The sequence below is a fragment of the Vidua macroura genome, chromosome 5 (assembly GCF_024509145.1).
Source record: "Vidua macroura isolate BioBank_ID:100142 chromosome 5, ASM2450914v1, whole genome shotgun sequence".
Classification (NCBI taxonomy): Eukaryota; Metazoa; Chordata; class Aves; order Passeriformes; family Viduidae; genus Vidua; species Vidua macroura.
In genome coordinates this window covers 61,926,898-61,951,154 of record NC_071575.1, presented here as the reverse complement: position 1 = coordinate 61,951,154, position 24,257 = coordinate 61,926,898, and the positions used below count along the sequence as shown (strand labels likewise).

Here is a 24,257-nt window from a genome sequence, read left to right as displayed (position 1 = left end):
CCAACCACAGGTAAACAGATGCAAGGCATCAGGCCCAGATGTTATCATGCAATTACATATTTTAAGGATGTTAGTGCCAAATTTATTAATACTAGCACAGATAAGATTTGTGGACAAATACATCAAACCTACTGCAGTCTCTGAGATTTTTAGAAGAGGAATGGATGCTCATGGAGTGGCATTAGAACTACAGCCCTGCTAAATTCTCACGGAGTTTTATAGTCAGTAAAATGTAGCTGTAGTTTAATTTGCTGTCTGAGCTCAATAAGTTTGAAACAAAGATTGCTTTCCATTTTTCCTGCTACAATATATAAAAGCCACAGCTTTTTTATTACCAGTGCTCAACAGATGAGTTCATTTTTCACTAGATAAAATCAGATTACAATAAACTCTCTTAATTTTTTCATAAAAGTAAGTAAATAATGAAAAGCAAGATTACAAACTTCCACATATTTAGGTCCAGTCCAAGTTTACATGCAGGCCTACAAAATCCTCATAAAAGCAGGGTCTGCTCACTTAGGTGCTTGTATCCCATAGGAAGTTTGTACAGTTGAGCAATGAGGCAGACAGACTCCATTTCACCTTACAAGGAGCAGCCATGTTCAGCTCAAATATTCTGAGACCAGAGAAAAAGGTAAAAAAGAAAACAAACCAAAAGAAAGAAACTTAAACCTCTTGCTAGTCGAGTTCCTAAAGCGAATCACAAAGTATTTGCAAATTCTGCTAAAAAAAAAAGTCTCCAGTATAACTACATCTCTTAATCCAGTATTAATGTAGGTGTGAGATAATATTATAATTTTCATTTGCTTTGTTATGCAGGTCCAGGCTTCATTTGTAATGTGTAGACATTTGACATAAATGAGAAGTGTTTGCTATATGTTTGTTAACTTTCATGCAATTTGGGAATTTTAATCTCTAAACTAAGAACTAACAGCACTGAGCTATGCAGGGCTATGGAGACAAAGTAGTCATTAGAGTGCTCTGGGTCTTTCAATTCTAATTGCCAAAACATTGTTTTCCTCTTTAAGGATGACTAACTACAACATGGAGCTCAATTTTCAGACATGGGCTCTTTAATAGAACAGCTAAATTAGCTGTACAGTTACTTATCCTGGAGAAACATACCTCCTTGACTTACAACTTCTGACAATGCTCTATTACTACTCAAATAGAAAAAGTTATCTCAGGTCTTTTTGTCTTTATAAAGTGTTATCAACTGAAAAATGTGAATATAAAGAGTAGATAGGCTATACAAGATAGGCCATACAATGCATACAATTTATACATTAGAATACCCATTTTATAGGCATCCTGATCCCCAGAATTACTTTTTTGGGTAATAGGCAACAATTTCAAAAGTTATAGGCAAAAACTGCAAAAGAACCCCCCATCTCATATATTAAAGTAGATAAGAAAAGGAGATGGGTTAAAATCCTTCTACTGGTGTCCATGCTCTGACCTGCTATCATTTTGTGAGCTCAGTGCCTTGACCATCAACTAAAGTCTGCAAATTAGTCACTACAGCCTGCAAACCTCCTAAGGATGTGTTTCAGTTGTCTTAAGTGCATCTAACTTTAAATTCATCACAAAAACAACTTAGCCTGGCCCCACTGACTGCTGAGAGGGCAGAACTGTGTCTGTGTCTCATAGGCTGGCTGGTGGTGATGGTACCTCCCCATCACACAGAGACAGTATTTTGACCTGACAAGTAAATGCAGCTCAAAAGAAAATCCTGCCTCTGAGGGTGTGTCCCCATTTGAGATACAGTGAGCTAACAGGGGCCAGCAGCACCAGCCACTCCTTCTCCTCCGCACAGCCGCAGTGGCACTGGAACAAATTAGTTGGATTAGGTTTTGGATTACAATTTTTGATTTAATATATATTGTATAAAATAAAGGAAGAAAACTTAAGTTAGAATTGTTCACTGAATTAGATCCTATTAGAATGAGCAATACATTTTGGCTACCATCCAAAATCTGTTTTAACCACAAAAGCACTTACTTGTAACCATCTCTAAAACTCACATTTGGCTTGTCTTATGAAGGCCTAAGCTAGTAATAAATCTTGTGCATGCTGTTGAAGTAGCTAGAGGAAAAGCTAGAATGTCCTTTCAAGAGAATTACTTAACTTAATAACTTCTTTCTCAAGTAAACTCATCAGGAACACTTTTTCTGATTTAGCCAAGAAGCTATATAGCACTTAAAATTGCATAAAAGAGATGTGTTTCATGTTACATCAATAGAGGAACATAATGCAATATTACTGACTGCTAAAAATGACTGATTATAAATATAATTTTCTTTTCTTTGAGTCCTCTTGGACGCAACATTTAATGCAGTTTTTTTTAATTAGTTGGAAATTTCACATTGTGCTTTTGCGATTGCACACTACCAAAAAACAGTCATAATATGGGAATAAATTGGAGCTTAGAATTATTAAAGTTGCACCAACAACATGAGGTGCTTCAAGAACCTGTGTTAGTCTTCCTATCTGATCTGATAGGACAAAATGTCATTTTCAAACTGTTATAAAAGATATTTCTGTTTAAATGGACCAAACCACAACTTAAATTATACCTAGAAACTGTAGGTAGGCAGTAGAAAATGAATTCTAGCACAGCAGTTAATCACAGCAATTAATCTCTCTTGAGCCATGAACAGAGATTAGCTAAAATCCCCACTTCTCTTATATCACAGAGCCACATATAAGTTGAAGCTTAGGTCTGCAGGGGCCCTCCTGCAGCTCTAAGATGTGCCCTGCAACTGCAACACGGCACTAAGCATAATGCAAAGTCCTGAATGAAGATCTGAAGTGTAATCTTGGATATCCATTATATCTGCATGATATGGCACAAAAGCCACAGGAAACCTCTGCTCTTGTGGAGGGCAGCTGGAGAACAGGGCAGGATCCTTTAGAGCCCCTCAAGTAAGAGATGATCTCTATGTTGAAGCAACTAACCCACATGTGTAGCAACCCTGGTTTAAAACTTATCAAATGCTAAGATAAAACAAGCTAGATATTGTACTCCATACCTCCTACTGGAAGCTGTTTTCTAACTTCACACTTCTCTTGTGAGAAGCCTACAGACTTCAAGTCTGAAATCCTGGCATCTTTAATACATTCTAGTATTTACTTCCAAATGTATTCATAGAATGCAATTATATAGCAGAATTAATTCTGCTTGAATAAAAAGCTAAAACTCCTTTGATCTTCTATAATAGAATACTCTATTTCACTGGTCTTCTTGTAAAACCTTTCATAGAGATTCATTTCATTTGATCATGGGTGCTCAGAACTTAATGTAGTATTTGAGTTTTGTCACTATTGTGTAAAGGCAAAAGCAGTATTTCCTTTACAACATGGAAATACATCAAATGGTAAACACATCACATAATTATTTTTTCATGCTTATGTTAGTAGTTCATGATTACCTTTTCTTAATGCACATAAGTCTTGCTTTCTCCTTTTTTAACTAGTGAAGTTTTTCTCCCTTTCATCATAAGTTCCTAGGTTGCAATAGACTAAGGTACTGAAGACCCTGACAATTACGAGAAATAACAGAAAGCAAAAGTCTAGGAAAGGAGCACCTACAATCTCAAACAGCCTGTCTAAAGAAGGAAAGAAATGAGAGGGATTTAGCTGTCTGCAGCATAGAGCAAAATTTACTGAAAGCTATTAATGAAAATTTTAGGGTATGATAGTTAAGCTAGCAGCCACTTGAATGAGTTATAGCCATGTGAACAAAGTAGCAACTTAAGGATTTATCACATTTACTTCATCTCATTAAATCAAATATTCTTTTGCATGACTGAAAGTCTTTTCATTTCATTAGCACTGGCCACTAAATCCTATTTTGCAAGTTTATTGCACTCCCATGGGACTTTGCTGCCTTTCCTCTACCTCACTTCCTAATGGCAATTCCACTTATCTTCTTTGAAGCTGTGGTAGGATCAAAATCTCAAAGGACCTGGAAAGTGCTTGATGTGGCACAAAAGGTCATTGCGATGTAATAAAAGACCCTTTTAGGATCCTAGAGTTGTGAAAGTTACGAAGGAACCTGTCCAAGTGCTTAAACCCCTGGTTGGGATTGGATTTTCAGAAGACCTCAGTAGATAGTAACCCAGTGAGAACAAATAAGGAGTGGCATAGGCTTGCCCTTCTATACATATGTATCGGTTTCCCCAGAGCAGTGTTGGAAGCACAAGCCCCTTCTCTTTGTTATGATTCTATTGTGATCCTATCTTGCAGCTATATTCCATGTAGCCTAGTACATTGCTTTGCCTCCATCAGAAAACATGCAAAACATATCCCAGGACAGGATTGAAGGATAGCTCAGTGATTGATAAAATGTGTGCTTTAAAGAATTAAAATCAAGGATATGGTGACATTAGTGGTAAAGTTCATAGTCCTAAATACAATGTAGAAAAATTAGTGGTGTAATGCCAGAGATAGCCTTAATGACTTGTAGTTGGAAATGTAAAACATAAAGAAAAAATGTGTGTACTAACTTTTCTTATATTTCATATATGATCTATGTAGTTCTAATCTGCCATCTAATTTAGTTTCTGCATCTGATTTTTCTGTACAGCTGAGCAGATACACATTAAAAAGGAATAATCTTCAATTTATTACCCATTAGATTTATTTGTAAATTACCATCATAAAAGCACTCTGTTGTCTAGGCTTTTATTTTTCTGTTACTGAGTAAATTCACCTACAACTAATTGATAATAATGCACAAAACTGGTTGAGTTCCTTTGAATCATACACAGAACAGTGGTCATGCTGAGGACATGAAAAACTGTTGCTGTAGCATGTTTCAGCAGTGCTGCTGTTTAATATGTAGTCCCATAGATCAAAACCATTTGTATGTAGCAGATTTAGCATATTGAAGTGATAGGATGCTGCTCAGTACTGTTCATTATAGAGGGCACTGGTTGTATATCCTCATCCCCAACAAAATTGTGTGGAATGTAAGGGACATGCTCAGGCCCATTGGGGGTTCCTCACAGTTCTACTCTCTAATCACACACACCTTAGCCACATACTTAGCACCCTACTGTGAAAATTACCAGTTTACCCAACTAAACCTAGTTTCTAATCAAAACTAATTTTTTTCCAGCCACATAAATAGAAGAACTCAATTTGAAAACCCTGTCCTAGAAGCAAAAAGGAAGCTACAGCAGCATAACATGCCCAACGCAGAACTTGGAACAAAGCCTATGCAGGCCCAAGGTTTCCGAGGTACAGTACCATGTCAGCTGTCTTGGTTAAGATGAAAGATCCTGCTTTCCTGTTTATGTGACAATGATTTTGTCATAGTCTGGTTAAAAGAATAGTGTTGCCAATGCTTAAAAGGCTATCACCTATATCTTAGCATTTTTCTCCCTTAAATGTCCAGGTCCCAAGAGCTGCAGGACTCACCAGCCAACTAAAACTTTCAGAGACACAGGAAAAACAGAACAGTTGAATCTAGTGTTTTGTAAAGGCTGAGAAACTGAAAGCACAATAAGACTCCCAAAGTTATTTTCTAAATAAAATCATAAATTCTGTTCCTGGGAATGTACAACTCTCTCTTGAGCACCCGAGGTTGGCAACACTGAAATACTTAATTGTACTTTCTCTAAATTACTCTTAATTGATGTTTGGTATGTTTCTAAGCTAGCTCATCTAGCAAGCATCAATTAAGTTAAAAGCCTCAAGCACAGTGTTATAGAAGTTTACAGGAATGCAGCCACTTGGTAACATAAAAATTAATGCGCTCAAAGAGAGCTGTATAAGCAGCAAACAGTACTGGTATCGACAAATGAACATTAACGTAAGGTTATAGTCAGAGAATGAGGCTTGTTCTCCTTTGTAACAGTAGAAAGCTCCTCATCAACCTTACCTAGACCCAAATTTGCCCGCCTGCGCCCCGCTCCCAGGAGGTCCCGCAGCGTGAATGACCTGTCGCAGTGCCGGCGTGACCCCACCGGGGCCAGCGGGCTCTATGGTACGTCCCCGCTGCTCGCCGGCCCTTGGGCCAGCCGGGGTCACAAACTCTGCACTTTCCCCAACCCTCCCTCACTGAGTGCAGCATGGGAGAGGAGCACGGGGACCCCCGGCACCCACACCGCACCCCAAGGCACGTGGAGAGCGGACACAACGTTTGCACAGCAGTCACGTGTGTCACTTGTTGAATGCCTAAACTCCGTGTGTTTGGAGAGAAAAGCTCATCTAGTGTTTACCTCCTCTTGGTAACAAATGGAATGAGACATTCACAGGGGATATTTTCCTCACTGTGGTTGGGAGGGAAATTATGAGGAATTTTTTTTTTTTTGTAGACAAAGCTGAATTTATAGGTTAGGAAAGAGGTTTTTAAATTACCTCACAGATCACTTTTATTGATGTAATTATTTTAGTTACACAATATCCACTTCTAAATGGATTTCTAATATCAAAGGATATTTTTATCTTTTCATTTATGGCTGATCTGCCGTAGATAAGAAATATGTTTTAAGCTTTGTGTTAGTACAAGAACCCACAAATATTTTTCCTGGAATGCCTGCACTCTTTATTTTCTTGCCTTTGATACACTGCCACTTGGCGTCAGCCAATATTGTTATGTGCTGTCCCTGCTGTGTTGTGACTAGATCAGAACTTCTGTCTTTCTTGTTTGTGTTGACTGATGTAGAAAAACCACTCTTCACCCGTGATGCATCACAGCTGAAGGGGACTTTCCTCAGCACAACTCTTAAGAAAAGCAACATGGGTTTTGGATTTACCATCATTGGTGGGGATGAGCCAGATGAGTTTCTCCAGGTGAAGAGTGTAATTCCTGATGGGCCTGCAGCACAAGATGGGAAAATGGAAACAGGTAATTATGAAAGTTCCTCTGTTCTTTTATATGAGAAGTAGAATGAGAAATAGATTTCTCAGTCTCACTCTCTCCATGAATGCATACATTTTCCATATGACTTTCTGTGTTAATATGTAGAAAAGATAAGTTTCTTGATAAAAATTTCTTGCTAATAAGTGCCAGGTAGCTTATTTTTCCTACTTCAAAATATTTTAAGGGAGAAAAGATGTCTGCATTTCCCTACATAAAAATGGGTTCTGGTTTATAGACTGTTTACTTAAGGGAAGTCTACATGGAAAGAAAAGAGATAGAGAATACAGACTACTAAGTGCAAATTTATTTCTTTAGAAAGGATGATTTTGCAAAATAATCAGTTGAGTCTTATCCAATACTGTTCTCATTAGAACCATCATAACAAGAGTTTTCAGTGTGGCATATGGACGCACAGGCATTTGTGTCCTATTAAAAAAAGAATCTGTGAAAACTCATGAAATAAAAGAAACTGCTTCTGAAGAGATTGAAAGCTGCTCTGAAGATCTGGACCACCACTGCAAACATTTTCATATTCACAGATTGATAAAGATTGTAAACCACTGTCTGAAAGGTCACATCAGGTCTATGTATGGACGAAACTCTTGGAGGGAGATGAATTCTGTTTCCAAGCAGTTATCATCTTCATTAGGAAAATACAGAGAATAATAGAATAATTTCAGTTGGCAGGGATCTTCAGTCACTAGCCCCGTACTCAAAATAAGGCTAACTTTGTCCTGGATCAGGTTTCTCAGGGTCTTGAGAAAATTTTGTTGACACAGATTCCACAGCCTCTGTGGACTCCTGTCCCAGTGTTCGTCCACTCTCATGGTGAAGACTTTGGCCCAGAATTTGTGGATGCCTCATCCCTGAAAGTGTTGAAGGCCAGGTTGGACAGGGCCCTGAGCAACCTGGTCTAGTGGGTGGCAAGGGAAGTAGATGATCTTAAAACTCCCTTTCAGCACAAACCATTCTCTTGTTCTAGGATTTTTGCTCTTTAGGTCCATTGGGCTTTCCACAGCTACAGCTGGTTACTAGGGACTGAAGTCTCCTGTGTGCTCCTGTGTTTGTGCAGCCCTGTCACTCTGTACCATCTCTCCCCAGCATAATTTATCCATTTTCATAATCTATCCTTCCATTTCTCACCAAGACATTGAAATAATGAAATGCTAGTTTGGGATTGTTGTTGCCTCTGTAGAAAACCCATTTCATTGTGGCCAGAGTCACTATGAAGATAATTTTCTAAATTTTGCTAACAGATCATTGTGGATGGGTCACAGCAGCAGAGAAAGATCATTTTAGTGTGTTATAGTGCAGGGAGCAGACACAGAAATAAATGCAGGCACAAATGATGTGAGTGGAATAGTCTAAAGTGATTTTTCTGGAAATTTCATTTCATCTTTCTTTTATTATAGTTGTTTTGGTTTTTTTTTGTTTTTTTGTTTTTTTTTTTATCAGAGTAATATTCGTATGTCAGAATACATCACCCTGGATTCTAGTTTATTTTGTTGAACTCTCTAGGACTTGCCAAGTAGGAAGTGTAAAGGTTATGAAAAGTATTATTTAAAGAAAACCCAAACAGGATTTGCTTCAAAGCTAATATTATAGCCATCATGATGTTTCTAATGCCAAAGAGATAAACAGAAAATTTATATGAAGAAACAAAATGTAAAAAAGAAGTAGAATATAGATTTTTGGCACTGATTTTACAAAAAACATGATTCTAATGGCTTTTTAATTCTCAGTACTTGATGGCATTTTAACTTAATGCAATATAGTTCCCAAACGCAAAATTTATTAAGTTAACTGATTAGGGGAATAAAGGATACAATAGACTTCCTGAAGTTCAGAGGATTTCAGTGACATAAACTTCATTTTACCTTAATATTTTCATACTATCTAATACATGGCATGAAAGTTTTTCCTTGTTTGTCATGGTTTAGCATTCTCAGATGCAGAACTCAAATATAGTTACTTGCTAATCCCTCTGAAGTGTGGGTTGGTTATTAGTGAAATTGATCATATGGAGTTATTTTCTCTGGAAAACAGGGCATCCTCACAATTTACGTGAATTTTTATGCTGAAACTGAATATGGGTTTCATAATACTGTTGATGGTCATTATTGTAGTCATGGATTGTGCTGAGAACATGTAAGAAAAATGTTTGTTAAAATGCATAGAAATAGCAATGTTTTTTTTCCTCAGGTAATTAATTCAACTACATTAGGAATGCAAAACAGAAATGTACATTCAAATATGTAATCACTCTACAATTATGTGACCCCAAAACATATAAAATTTGGTCTCAGAACAAATTTTGGCCTCAAATGCCTTTGTTTTTAAGAAGAGTGACAGATTGTGATTGGAGAATCTCAGACTAATGACTGTGCCATCTAACACTGGTTCCATGAATAAAGTAATTTTTAAATATGTTAATGGAAAACTGAAAAAATATATTTAAGGTCAGAATGTTTAAAAAAGCATTGTTCAACAAAGTGCTTGCTTTTCCTGATATCAAATACTTTTCACATTTCCTGAATTAGAGTTTCTCTTCCTATTGTACAATATAATCAACTGGAGATGTGAAAGCCTCCCAGGTTCCATCAATAGCTTTTTGTTCATAAAGCTGTTAAAATCTTACCTTGGAAAACTACATCTGTTTCTTTTTGTTTGTTAGTTAGGCATCATTGGATAAGGAATAGAACTTTTAAAATATTTTATTTATTCTTTTGAAACTGTGTGCCATTGTTCAATTTATGTGCATTCCATATATGATCAGAGTCATGGCAAGCTTTAGTTATAGATCAAAACATCACATTATGGCAGTGGGGCATCATAGTAGAAAGTCTGAGGGCAGTGACAATGATCTGTGAAGCAACCTCTGTGTAAGGTATAACCACAGCACTGGTGCCCCCAGCTCTAATATGATTCTGGACCCTGTCCCTTGCAAAGCTGATACTATTTTTGGGCCAAGTGGTTATCAAAATCTTCATACTTCAGACCTGCTTCAAGATAATTGTTAAAGAAACAAGCTCATAGAAAACTGCTTTGGTTTATTTCTCCATCCAAAGTCTAATATATGAGTCAGAGGCAAATGCTATTCAAAGAGTGAATCTATGTAAGTCATTGTCACCCTTAAATGTGATCATAACAATGCAGTTTTACCTGAAGGTTTCAAAATGGAGCAATTTGGGATTTCATCCTTTGGAACACAGAGCCATAGAATGGTTTGGATTGGAAAGGGATTTCAAGATCACTCAGTCCCACCTCCCATACCAGAAACAGGTGAACCTTCCACTAAACCAGGTGGAACTCCAGCGTGTGACCGCACAGCTTGATGTCATCAGCAAGTTTGTTGAGGGTACACTCAATCCCTGTGTCCAAATCACCAGCAAAGAGGTTAAATGGTGCCTATCCCAGTACTGACCCCTGAGGAACACCGCTGAAAGCCTGGAAGCCACTGGGAACACAGAAGCAGCTGCCTGACAGTGACTTGGCATCACTGTGAAACAAAGCATTGAAGCAAACTGAGTGCACTGAGATGCAACAAGAGATATCTGAGGTCCTGACAAGCTATCAGAACCCCTTGGTGCCCAGTGCTGGACACTAAGAGGTATTTATATTTGTCCTAGACCCACAATAAGCCTCACAAGCAGACTCAGAGGAACCACATCTCAGTGGATGAGTCAAAAGCAACCAAAATTGCATTCCATTTGCCAGATGTTTCAGAATTCATAGGGGCTATTATGCCCTCATGTAAATCTAGCATCTGTGTGCTAATGGTTGTTAATAATCCTGAAAATTCCTTTCTAGGACATGTTTTAGCATTTGGAACTCAATCAAGCTGCTGGATATGGACATTACATTCCACAGCATCTCTGTCTATATCAGGACAGCCTAGGAGCTGATACCACATTCTTTTCTGGGATGTTACATTGCTTTGTCTTGTCTGAAGCCTCATGCAGCCAACAGAAAACTGTTTTTAAGATGCCCCTGCATTCGATTAAAATGCTGGTAAAAGACTGCATCTACATGAAAAGATTTTTATAGTGAGTGATTTTGACTGACTGCTGTTCTAAGGCAAACAAAGATTTAGGCCTGCGGCTTAGTCAGATAAAAGCTCAAGCTGCAAAGGCAAAAACTCTCCTACAATACTCAAGGTTATTCAATGAGCTGGATAAACTGAAACACTCCCACCTAGTCAAGCTCAGGGAAAGATTCTCACTCTCCGCATTTCAGCAAGCTCCATTTCCTTTGGTGAAGGTTTCCAGGAAACAGCTCAAAGACATGGTGCAAAAGTGGTTCTTGAAGTCTGGTGATGACCGTTCTGACTTATGAATATCTTTGGTCAATGCAGGTTGAACTTTCCAGAAACATAAATCTGTGGGGAAATGTCATAGCTCAACAGTGTGAATCAAGAAAGGGAAAATATGTTCTTTCATTTCATTTGCCAAGAATGCACTTGGCCAGCTTTAAGATGCTAAATCATCTGTAAACAATGCAAACTTCAGCTTTTTAAGATGTTGTTCTCTCAGGAATGGTAGTTTTTCTACATTAGTTGATCTATTCTAGAGATAGAAATTCATAAATTAAAGATAAGTTTCAGCTAACAGATATACTTGTCCACAATTCAGATGTCTACACCTACCATGTAAGTAGACATCTATTACTTTTGTATGACTGTAATAGGATGAAAGCTAGAGATTGGTCCCACATCTACCATTCAGAATTTCTACTGCACCTTAGAGATCTCCAAAGGGAAAGAGTTGTTAGAAATGCTGGAAGGAGTGGCCCATTCCCTTGCTTCTGTCCATGGACATATGTCAAGACCCTTATGCATAACAATATATCAGGTGGTTGAGCCTACAATGTCACTAGGCTTAGGAAATAATTATCTAGTTTCGTTAATGCATATTTTTTCACTGTAAGGCTACTATCCTACAACCTTTATAAAAAGTGCAGTACTCAAGACAGAAGGAATTGGGGATATCTACGAAAGGATGCATTTTTACAAGTTAAAACAGATGCTTAATTCTGTTCCCTGTTTATCCATTGTCAGACCATGTGAACAAAACATCATCTCACCAATGCAAGTTCAGCTGAGATGCAAGCTCTCTAGTTTGAGCAACAGAAAAAAATCAACTATGTATGCACAAAGAAGCAAATATGTTAAAATTAAAATCTATGTTTTGGCGGTCATCTGGAAATGTTAATACTTTCAGAACATCACTCAGTATATCATGACCACATGCTTCAGTACCTATAGTCATTTTCAAAGAGGTCATGTCTTCCTGAAATGCTCTCAGTCAAAACCTAACCAATAATCTTCTCTTTTACAACATTCCCTTCCCTTGGTAGCCAACTGTTTACCACAGTTGCCATCTCAAGAGGTGCACTGACCAGAAGCTTGATTTCCACAGTACCTGAAGCTGGCTGAAATTTTGTTATCTCATCTGCCTGACACCTCATCCAGTGGCTCCAGGAAAACTGGCTCCCAAAGTTAAGGCAAGGTGTTAAGAAAATGAGAAGCTTCGCTATTAGTGGGACCACTGAGGAAGGACTATCTTTTCATTGGTCTTATGCATCTCCAGGCTAAAAAACTCTTTTAATATGCACCAAGGCCTCATGAAGTGTCAGTCTTGCAGCTGCAAGCTGATGCCAGGTGAGGCAGAACTGTGAGAGTGTAGCAGCACATATAAAACCAGCTTTTATTATCTGCTTCCCTTACAACCCCTGCTTTATTTGCAAACTAGGATGTTTCATGTGATGTTTTAGTCTAGCTGAGACTGCACATCTCTGTCTCCATATATTGCTAATCATCCCATGGAGTTCAGAGAAAGAAAATTACCTGTTTGGAAAGTAACTTACAGCAACAATGGAAATTACTTCAGGCATTGTGGAGAATGATTTCTCCCACCCACGTTAGGCCGGTCAGTGTGAAGTTGTGTTATATTTACTGCTTGTACTCCAGCATCCTCCAGGCTGATGATGAAATGGTGCAAGGCACAGCAGAAACACTATATTTGCATCAGGTACAACCAAAACCGATAATTCCTTCCACTAGCAGCGCTGGTTACATTTTCTTGTTTGTGAGACATATGAAGAGTAACTATTTGTTAAAACCTCAGCCTGGTTTTGCAGTACCAGTCTTCCTTCATTTCACAAGTTAATTTGGCTTTTTAGATCAAGGCTTTTGTGAGGGTCTGGAGAGTGGAACCACAACATGAGTGCTGTGATCTTTGCAGCAGACATGAGGAGTTAACAGATGCCCTACTAGTTCAAAGCTGAGACAAACTGATATAACTTTTTTTTTTCTTTTTGCATTACACACCATCCCATTTAATTTAATCCACTTTATATTTCTCACCATAAAAACTTGCACATCATATAACTAGTGCCAAAACTATGCAAGAAGTGTAGAGTTAAAATTAACTCTGTTTTAACAATCTACCAATTTGCTAGTCCTCACAATTTTATCCCGAGTCTCTAAGTAACCAGAATTCTTTAAAGCAAAACTCTTAATTATTTTTTGTTCTTTAAAGGGGACTAAATCTGATTCTTATCTTAAATTTTACAGGACAAATTTTCTGTTCCCCTGTCACAGAGGAAAGTGTTGAAATATTACAACATTATATTTAAGGAGTTTAAACACAAAGCAAAGGAAAAAATGCCAGTTTAACTATTTATTTGATATCATATATTATGACTCAATTTAGCTAGGGAATGGGATATGACAGGTGGTTCTAAATGTGTCATGGTGACAGTAAAACTAATACTTGCATCTTAGGAATATTAATAGCAATTAAGAGAATCTTTTTCAGTCCCCTGTTCTTTCAAATTTTAAGGTAGGCAATTCACTGAGCACTGTAAGTAAATATAAAGACAAGAAGGTAGTACTTAGGTTGCTAGAAATTTTTCATACTTGTGCTACTTTCTTCTAAGATTAATTTTTCATTATATTTTTTATGTTTCTATGGCTTTCAGATAACTTGGTAGTCATATTAATATATGTAAATTTTTCCTTATGTTGGCTAAAGGACTAGGAAAGGTGTTTACTTTTGTCTCAAAGCTACTGAATTTCAGTCTCTATGAGGTTCTTATTTTAGTGTTTTCTTCAAAATTTCCTTCTTTTGATATTCACTATATTGTGAGATACTCACTGAGTGATAACCAGGACAGAGACGAGACTAGACAAAAAAAGTATCCATATTTTGTATACCACACACTATTGCTGTCTACATCTGAGGTCTTTGTGTGCACCTTGTCAGATTTTTCAGTTGGCTGGTATGATATTCAATATCTTTGTGTTCTCTCTGCGTTGCAAAAAATCCATGTGTCACTATCTGTTCTGCCTGATAGGGATTTAGAGCTTGAGTCTGTGCTGCCCCTCCGAGCTACTGAGCATTCGTTAAGTAGTGCCTACAAATAGACATTCCTCAAGCTATGAAGAGAGCTTTTGATGCTTTTTAGCCCTGTCATTTGTCTATTCCCTTGAAGTCTTCAATTAAAAGTACTGATGCAAAGTGAAAGAGTAATTGTAGCATCTAAGTTGAATTTCAAAATGCTTCTGAAAATGAGCAGTGTGTTGTTTAAGTCACAGGAACAATTAAAAAAAATCGTAGGAACTCCTTGTCTCCACATCACATGCTGTCTCACTTCATGAGATGACTCTGGGCTCACATTGTTGGTACAAATGGAACTCAGTGGTCTCTGACTCCGTATCTTGGGGGTTAGCCCAAATCTGCCATAACACAGAAATTTTGGGAATCTCCTATCTCACATTTTATCCTTAGTATCTTAACTCGAGATGGTTCAAAGCAGGACACTAAAGAAGATAGATTCCCAAGTGTGGCAATAGGGAGGAAAAGGGAGATCACTTGGACTACCAATATGTGGGTGCAATGCAGTTGCATAAACATAGGTGTCCAGTGCCATTAAGTGTTCCAGGGATCCCACCTAGCCTCCTCCTGCCTTTCAGGCAGCACTCTCTTGTAAGCCCTGTGTGGTACCTGCAAGTCACATACAAATATCTCAATTGCCAAATGCTGTTGCAAATGACATTAGACACCTGCTAAAACAACCTCATTCCTCCTTCGACAGGGAGTGTGTTAATAGACTCCTTCGGTTTCCCTTATCACCTATTAGAACAAGCAGTGATTGATTGATTAATTACTTTAATAATAATCCTTTGCTGACAATTTTACGGATGTTTGTTTCCCCTAGTCTAATTCAAAACTCACATTTGTGGTTTTATGAATACTTTAAAAAAGCAACAAAAGCCCTTCTTAAATTAATAGGCTTAATTCTCTCTAATTTAACTGTTCAAACAACAACATTATAAGAAGTTTGATGATTGAGTTGAATCATACACTGAGGGTTATAAATTCATTTTCACCTCCAGCACTTACAATATTTTGCTTCATATATTATTGGTACCCATAAAGAATATGACAATATTGGGATTGAATATTGTATATGTAACTTGTTTTCTTTCCTATGGTGACTTTTCTTCAAAATTCATTTAGAAATTAGTCACTTATTTTTTTCAAGTCCACATATTACACAGAAATTAAGGAGGAATCTGAAAAGAGAACCAATCTTTCCTTTTGCTTTGATAAAATCCATATTTATACACAGGAAACAACTCACAATACTCATGGTTTGTGGCACTTACTTCATTTTGAAAGAAATTCACATTTGCTGACACTATAGTTTGATCTGTGATTCTCAGTCCCAAGAATGATAATGTGTGCTTGTTACTTGAAACAGTAAAATACTGAACATGTAAATAAGTGAAATTCTAGGTTACATAAGTGTGCCACATGATCTTCTGCAGGAGAGAGTATATGAGCATGTCTGATTATATGTGGTAAGTGTTTTCTAATACTTAAGCCATTAGAGCAACTCTTCCAGCACCAACTATAGAAAGAGAAGCCAATGATGAAGTAATTTGATGGGAAGAGAAGGTATAATGGAAATATGATCTATGATAATCTAAAGATCCTGTCTCTTATGACAAATGCAACACAAACCATAAACTCAAGGCATACACACCCTGTCTAACCTAAGACACTGGCCTCTTGTCTCTTCTAGGAAGAGTAAATGGAGACATTCTGGTGCTCAAAGGTGCTATATCTTTAGCAGAAAATGAGATCATACAGAAATCATGAAATATGGTAAAGTAAAATGTGAAAGAGTAAAGGTGAAAAAGCAAAGAGACTATTTGTACGCAAATTATTCAAGTTTGTGCAGTCTCATATTCCTATTAATTCACTGTCTGACTCCATGGAAAAATGGCCACAAAGGCCAAAAACATAGACAAGGATACTAAAACTATAGTTATACTTATTTCAGTCTGCAAAATACAAAGGCAGAAAAAAAGTTAAATTATTTATTCTGTCCACTATCACATCTTAATACACCTTTATTCAATTTGAGTGTTCATATTGAAAGAAACACTTGTTTTGTGTATGAAAGTTCTAGGAAGCCCATAAATTCATTCTTCAATCTGAACTTCACCATGTGAAATCTGTAGATTCTGCCACTAGGACATTTAACATAGACCAGGAGATGATAAATATATTGTCATAATCCTCACATTTATTTGGACAGTTTTTGTCCGTTTTGCATGCTGCCACTTGAGTAAGCAGCATGCACTGAACTCAGTAGCTGCCAAAAATGCTGCAGTTGCAGAAATTACTTTTCTTCTGTCAAATGCAATTAACACCTATCTCACATGATTTGGCTATTTGTATGAACAGACAAAAATATACATTGAAAATAATAGTCATCATCTTCTCATGTACTATTTTATTCCATTTATAATGATGTTTTGTTTCTTTACAAGAGTGATCTATGAGGTCAGAAAGAGATTCTCGCTATATAAAAAGACGACAGGGAAAGTAAGAATTTCATATTGCATGATGAAAATAACCTAGAATTGTACTTTTCAATGTGTCAGACATGCCACATTTGATTTTCTTGGTTTTTTGGCATATAGGGCTTTATTTTACCACAGAATTATCAAAATAAAAAGTAATTATTTAGCTGAGTTTCAGATTTTTATTTTAATTTTGTATTTAAAAATTAATAGATTGGTGTATATTCACCTCTGCCTCCACACTTGTGCAACCAAATACAATCTGTACTTATATTAAATTCTGAGAGTTCAAAAATTCCACTAATTTTTTGCCTTTAACCACTTTTGAGAACAAGTTTTAAATTCTTCGAGAATTTAAGAATAAATTAATTAATTTTAAGATACAATTTCTGCTGTACACTTAGATTTCCAAATGTCTATCTTGACAGTTGACAATATTTTGCTTGAACATATTAATTTACATCAGTGTACCTGAATTTCTCCATCCAAAAGGAGAAATAGTCATTTTAGGACTTTAGTAAAGTCCAATAATTATTGAAGTTAGCAACTCCCATCATAACTGCTAAAAACATAAGTGAAGAGAAGCCTAACAGAGTTCAGCTTAAGATATTAATGCCAAATATTGTCAAACTCCAATTGTGCAACATATATTAAAAGATAAATCTGTGTTCAATCACACATGTATCAGTATTTTTGTCAATGCTCTGAATTGTATCATTTGATGCATGGCATGAGGTAAAGCTATCCAGAGTTACATCAGAGATAACAAAACATTTCCAGGCATATAAATCATATTTGAGGAGCTTTGTGAACCTTGGGAGTTACAGAGACATTTGAGGCCATTTTATTAGAAGTTCACTTCTAAAAGCATCTTTCACTGTCTGTTGCCAGAATCAGGATATTAGCACAGATGCACCTCTCACCTGACCCTGTTTAGCTGCTCACATGGCCTTTATAAGAAAAGCAAAGTTTATTCCAGCACTTACGTGACTGCCTCTTTGTAATTGATGACTCTGACATTTAAAAAATGGCTTGTTTTTTAAAGACCTGTAATGAAAATTTCTCAATGACATAAGGAGCAGTTTTCCAACCAGGAGGCAGGCATGAAGTGAATTCTGATGGAAAGCGAGAAGCCCCTGGAAAAATTCTTCCAGCCTTTTCTCTCTCTCTCCCACAAAAGTCTTCTCACCTCCAGCAATCACATAAGTGTGATGCTGTCTCTGAGTCAATGGATGGAGGTGGAACTCGAGGTGCCCTGCTGCTCCCAAAGGTTCTGTGTGTGCACCAGTGGGAGCTGCCTGGGCACCACTGGCTCCTCTCAGCTCCTCCTTCAGCAGGTACCAGAGGGAAGCCGTGCCACGGCGGCAGAGCCAGGGTCCCTAAACACTGCTCTGCTGCCATGCCCAGATAAGTGAGGGCTGTGTGCAGGAGTTTAGACAAGTTCTTGGTGTCTGGAGCTTTAGTGTTTTGCCAGGTCTTGGCTACCAACCTCAGGGGGTGACTGGCTGGTAGAAAGGGGAGAAGAGGGTCCAATCTCCAGAGACTGGGTGCAGAATAGGGAGAAAACTGACTGGAATAGGATATGCTGGAGCTGAAGATGACATCATTTGTTTTTGTTCTGCAGGGAGGCAGGGAGAAAAGGCAGTAATTTCATGCTAGAAATGGCTGGAGAGTGGGTGTTTCTCTGCATGTGTGAGTGTGTAGGAGGCAGGAGGGGGAGGGCAAGGTTCTAAGGAAAAGAAGAAAGGAGCTCTGCAAGAAAGGTCTGAGAGCACTGATGTGAGTACAGATCTTTTAAACACTGGCAGTTTCACTCTTTTTGATGTATTGCTTTCTTCTTTAGCTCCAAATGGAAGTACATTAAAATTCTTTGTATTAAACTAATCTCTTCTGCATTAAAATCAGCATCATTATATGCAGTATGTCTGAGACTTTTTCTGCCATACTGAGCATCACCTGTAGTACTGCTGGGGAAAAGTCAGATAATATTGGACACCCTGTCTTGATAGCTGTTCCTTGAGAATTTGTTCATAGGCTAAAAGTCAGTCATGAAGCATGTTGAACTATGCTGCTGCTCTGTTATTTGTGATCTCTTCTAGTCCACCTTTACATAAGCAAAATAGCAAGTCTCAATAAGCAAAGGCTATCTGCAGTTCATTATTGGCCTGAAATCTGCCTTTGAGTCCTGCAAACCTGTCAGTTCTGAAGAAGCTGTCAGAACTAAGCCTGTAACACAGTAAAGGGCTGAAAGAGCACTGAAAAAAATTTGGTTGTTTTGCACTGGGGTATGGAAAAAAAGCATCAGAAAGAGGTGGGAAACTGGAAAATGCAGAAATTGAGGTAATGATGGGAACCTGACAGTGCTTTCTTGTAAGAGGAAAGTGGAGAAACATAATTGTATGGGACAGAAAGACACACTAGATGTGTGGGGCAGCATTAATCATACCCCCCTCACTAGCATGTTACCAGGATTATTCTCCTGATGTTGGGCAGAGCCTCAGCCAATGCTCTTGGTACTTGTTTGTTGGAGTCTGGTTGACTTTCTTGCACTGAAACTGCCACAAAAGTTCACGTGCCACACAGCAGCCTGGTGTGTTCAGCAGGTTTTCCTCAGGCAGCTTAGGAGAAACACATCCATCCAGAGCAAGGACACTGCCTCCTGTCAGACCTGGTCACTGGCCCTGGAAACCACACGTGTATCTAACCTGGATTATTTGACAAGTGGGATTGAGGGTAGCTTCCTCTGTCAAATTCCACAGGAAAGTCAAGCAACACGGCAGTGCTACACATGGCATGAAAATATTGATCACATTTATGTGTTTATACTTTTAATATCACTTTAGATGGTTGTTTGATTTCAATGAGAGGGAGTTATTCTAACACAGATGGGGGAAGTTGAAAACACTCATATCATCTCTGGTCATTTTCTACACACGTCACAATGGCAGCATGCTTACTCAGAGTTAAAAAAAACTTCCTTTTTTGGCAGATTTTTTTTTAATCTCTGTAGTCTGCCTCGTTCCAATTATTTTCTGCATATCAGACATGAATATATTTTTTTAGGCCAAACTTGATTGCATCAAAAGAAAATGCTGTTGACTATTACATAAGAGATTCACCTGTTTCTAGCACAGTTAAAGAAGTAATTCTGAATTGTTTGGGGAAATAGGGATAATAAGAAGACTTATATTTGAGCAATTGTTTATGCCAAAAATTTCACTCCAGCCAAGATGCTGACAGGATGGATTCTTATTTTAAACTGTGCAGTGTTGTAAATACTATCTTTCAATAGTCCATTCAGTTCTGAAAGCAGGATTGTGATACTTTAATTCTTTTTTTTTTTTTTTTTTTTTTTTTTTTGCTACAAGGATAATGAATTCATCTTTGCTAGAGCATAATACTTGTAATCTCAAGTCACCTGGAAGTAATATTTTTTAAAAAAATGTTGGGGGATAGTAAAAAAAAACAAAATTGAAAATATAATGAGCTTAAGAACATTCAGTGAAAAACAAATTCATAATATTTTTAAATTTTAGAGGGATTTTAAATTTACCTATTCCAGAAAAATTGCTACAGCTGAGAAAATCTTCTACCTAACCCCAAGCTAGGTGTGATCAGCCTGGTCCCAGCTGTATAGGATTTCATTTTTTCCACATAAAAATAAAACCACACTTAGATGCTAGTCTCATTTTGCATGTGTGTGTCAGAATCAGGTGCTAATTTCTCCTCCAGTATGAATTCTGTGTTAAGCATGCTTTACCACAGGCTGGCAGAAAAAGCCAGGCTTTCTGAGTCTCCAGTTAAGTTGTGCAGTAATGGCAGTGGCCATAGCAAGCTCATTAGGCTGGCTCTCTCTCTCCAACATAACTGGAAAACAGCTGTGGGAAACACCCAGGCCAAGGATGGGAAATAGGAGGGGCTAGAACAAAGACCCTATAGCAAAGAATAAAATACAAAGCGTGATCTCAGGAAAGACTCTATCAAAATCTGTTTGCACAATCAAACACAATCAAGACAATGTAGACAACCTTTAATCTATCTTTTTCCAAAAGATCACCCCAAATTTGGAGTAAATAATGAAATCAGAAAAGACACTTGAAGCAACCTCTCTCAGAGTCAAGACTGGAGGGAGAAAGTCAGTGTGGTTAGTCAGTTTCTGACAACCATCCCATGGCAATGCAAGCAGCCCTGTCCAGTTTACAAGCAGAGTGATGCATGATACCTGTACAGTATAATTGCATCCACTTCAACAGACTGCAGCAAGATTTTTACTCTTTCTTGCAGTGACAGCAATTTCTTCTCCCAAATATTAGAAATTACATGATATGACTTTTTTTGTGACCTCTGTTTGCATCCAGCAATTAGCAGGGTTTAGGGACAGGCTAAATATCAAACCTACTCCTTCAGAATAATTTAAATTTTTCATGTACCATAGCCTTACTATTTTATTGCTATTAGTGATGGAGTTAGATATTCTTTTATATCCCATTTTATCTGTAAAATAGAAAAATCACATTAAGCTCATATAATTGTTATTCCTTTTTCTTTCATTTCTTTGCATTCCAGTCAATTGAATGCAACGGTATTATCCTTCCATTAGATAAAGGCACAGCTCATATTTTTGTGTCTGAATTAGGCAGTGCATCTGTCTTTTAATTTGGGAGAGCGAGAAGTTTGAGGAAATTGCAGAATGCTCATGTAACTAATTTCTTTTTTAATGGCAACAATTTTTAATCTCTTTCACTTGCCATGTTGGTATCTAAGCACATCTGGATCTTACTTAGGTATTCAAAGTCCTTGTTAAGCCCCAAGAGCATCCTTCCCAAAAGGATTCTATTTGTGCAAGTGAAAAAGAGGAATATATTATCGTTCATCTTAAACAGTCTTGCTTTTGCAGATTCCCTTTCGCTACACAAAAATAATCATACAGATAAGTACTCATTATACTTTTCATGGCTGGTGGGGGGGGGGTGGGGGGCAAGCAAGAATCCTTCAATAGAAAAAATGTAGAGAGTGGGTGAGAGCTGAGAAGATATTTAGTTCTGATCCAAAGTAGAACCTCCATAGACTCCAGTGGAACAGAAGCACATCTGTTATGTGCAAACAGTTCTTCCTTGTGTATGCAGAAGGCTTGCCATTGGACGTGAACCTCATGTGTGCTATTACTCATTTTAATGATGATATTTTTTTGAATGACAGGACAAAGCCATCAATAGGCTTGGGGAGTGTGCTCTTTGTAAGATTATCTATGGACTGGCAAGGACTGTGCAAATACAGAAATGCCTTCCAGCTGCCTTGGCCAGCATGGGGGACAGTAGGCACTGTCAGAGGGATTTGTCTCACAATTTCTTCACATCATTATATTCCTCCTTCCATTGCTGCAAGTATTTGTTTTTTCTCTATTTCCATCACTTAATTGACACCATCAGTTGCACTACTCCCTTGTGCTAGGCTGGCTTCGAGGGATCTCTGGGGCTATGGGGCTCTTTCTGAAAGCAGCAGCCTGGAACTGGACATGTGGGCAGGTGCTCTCTGTTCTCTCAGGGTGAAGGTTGTCCTGTGCCTTCTAGCCCAAGTGAACACAGCTGGAAGAAAATGTGCCACCTCTGCTTATCAGAAACTGCACCAGAGAAACAGCTATGCTTGCTGTTCTATAAATTCCAGATTACCTCAGAATACAAAACATGCTCTCCAGTTTTTAGAGTAGATGGACCACTTATTCTCCTTCTAAATCAGTACTGTTTTTGAAGCTAGCTGAAGATATATGAATAAGTGTGAAAACACGCATACTTCTGTTTTCAAAAAGTACCTTTTAGATGAGTTCTACTAGATGGATCTGTGGTATTCAGCATTTAGTTTGTAGCTCATTACAATAAATCTGGGAGGACAGTGAAGTCAGAGAATGAAAATGTGGTCACTGCTAATATCAGAGTTACTGTCCTCTATTTTTATGGTGTCTGTCACACAACAAATAAGCACGCTGAGAAGCATTCACACCAGTTATCCCAAGCATATTGAATAATTCATAGAAGTACTGTTAGGAATTGTGCTATAGGGACATTGCCAGCATGGTATCAATTTTTTTTCTTCGTAATCCTCTTCCATAGTCGCAGTTAATCAGAATACTCCTTGCCATGGGAATGCTGTTACAATAGTTTTGCCATAACAGATACAAATATATGTACTTTTGGAGGGATAGTGAAAAGACTGGATAGTTTCAATCTCAATAAAAATAAAATTATGGAACTCTTCAGAATTTGTTTCTTCACAGTGTTTAATTGAAATTTTACTTACTCATTAATGCTGAAAGCCTTGAAAATGTTTCAAAAGCAGTTGACAGTATTACAGGCTCACTAGATATTTAATACATTGATTGATTGGTTCATCTTTATGTATGTAAAATTTCTCAAGGCTAAACAATTTGGAGATTCCTTGCTGAGAACAGCTAAAGGACTGTCAGTTTCAAAATTATGTGAAAACATAATGTATCAACTATTAATGGAATAAAATTAGGGACAAATTATATTTTGTAATTATAACAGTACATGTTTATCAATTATTATAAAAGCTTGATATTTTTTGTGAATTGGTTTACTGTTCTTTATTTTTTATTGTATTGGACTGGTATAAAGTCTCTTTGGTATATCATCATAAAATCCATTAAATCAAAATGCACTAGGTCAAACAAACACTGAATTCATTCACCCAGCAATGCTTAACGTTGGTGTTAGGACAGTATTATTTATGGTGATGTCTCTCTTGTTAGTGTCAGCAGCCCCATCTTTGGTTAAGTGATTCACAAAGACAGTCTTGAGGTTTTTTTTCTGAACTTATAGTTTGTAGTAAAATCTACAAAGCTAAAATAGACAAGCCATACTTTCATTTTTATACCCAAGGTTGTTTGCATTTTTTTTAGTTTGATCATAGGTACCTGAGTTTCTCTGATTATAATCCCCATTGGAAATGATGACTGTACAATTTCACTGTATTTCTAAGAAATGTGGTTGACATATAAGCAGTTGACACCTGACTATGTTTTCTGTCTGGAAACCATTCTCAGGTTGTGACTGTATGTGACCCTTGCTTGCATTAAAGTCTGAAAAATTAATAATTTTATACTTAAAATATCAAAGCAGAAAGAACAAAAGAAGTTTTAATGTTAATTGCCCTCCATTTTAAAAACATCAACTTTTGGAGCAGGATTCTCTAGTATACTCCAGTCTGTGCCTTCCTGAAGCAGGACAAGGCTCGAAGACAGGCAGGCAGTTAGAGGTTTTTTAAAGACAGGCAACAATAAAGCATTCAGCACACAGCAGTTTCTGCTTTCTCTCTCACTCTGCTGCTGGCATTCATGTCCCACATTCCTCCTGCTCCTTCCATTCCTGTACCCCACAGCACACACACTCATCCATTGCTCACCCTTACTTATCCCCTGTCTCCAATGTGCTGCATCCATTAACACATGGTGCTCTTTGTGCACTTCTCATGCAACGTTTCTTAGAAGGAAGT

General features: G+C 37.5%; 1 protein-coding gene across 1 annotated transcript in view; it reads left to right on the top strand.

Annotated features, from left to right (window-relative positions):
• MAGI2 (membrane associated guanylate kinase, WW and PDZ domain containing 2) overlaps positions 1 to 24,257 on the top strand; it is a 701,810-nt gene that overhangs the window by 545,147 nt on the left and 132,406 nt on the right. The window contains exons 8-9 of the mRNA XM_053977427.1: positions 5,123 to 5,244; positions 6,674 to 6,856. Coding sequence (XP_053833402.1) covers positions 5,123 to 5,244; positions 6,674 to 6,856 — 305 coding nt within the window. The remainder of the gene's footprint in view (positions 1 to 5,122; positions 5,245 to 6,673; positions 6,857 to 24,257) is intronic.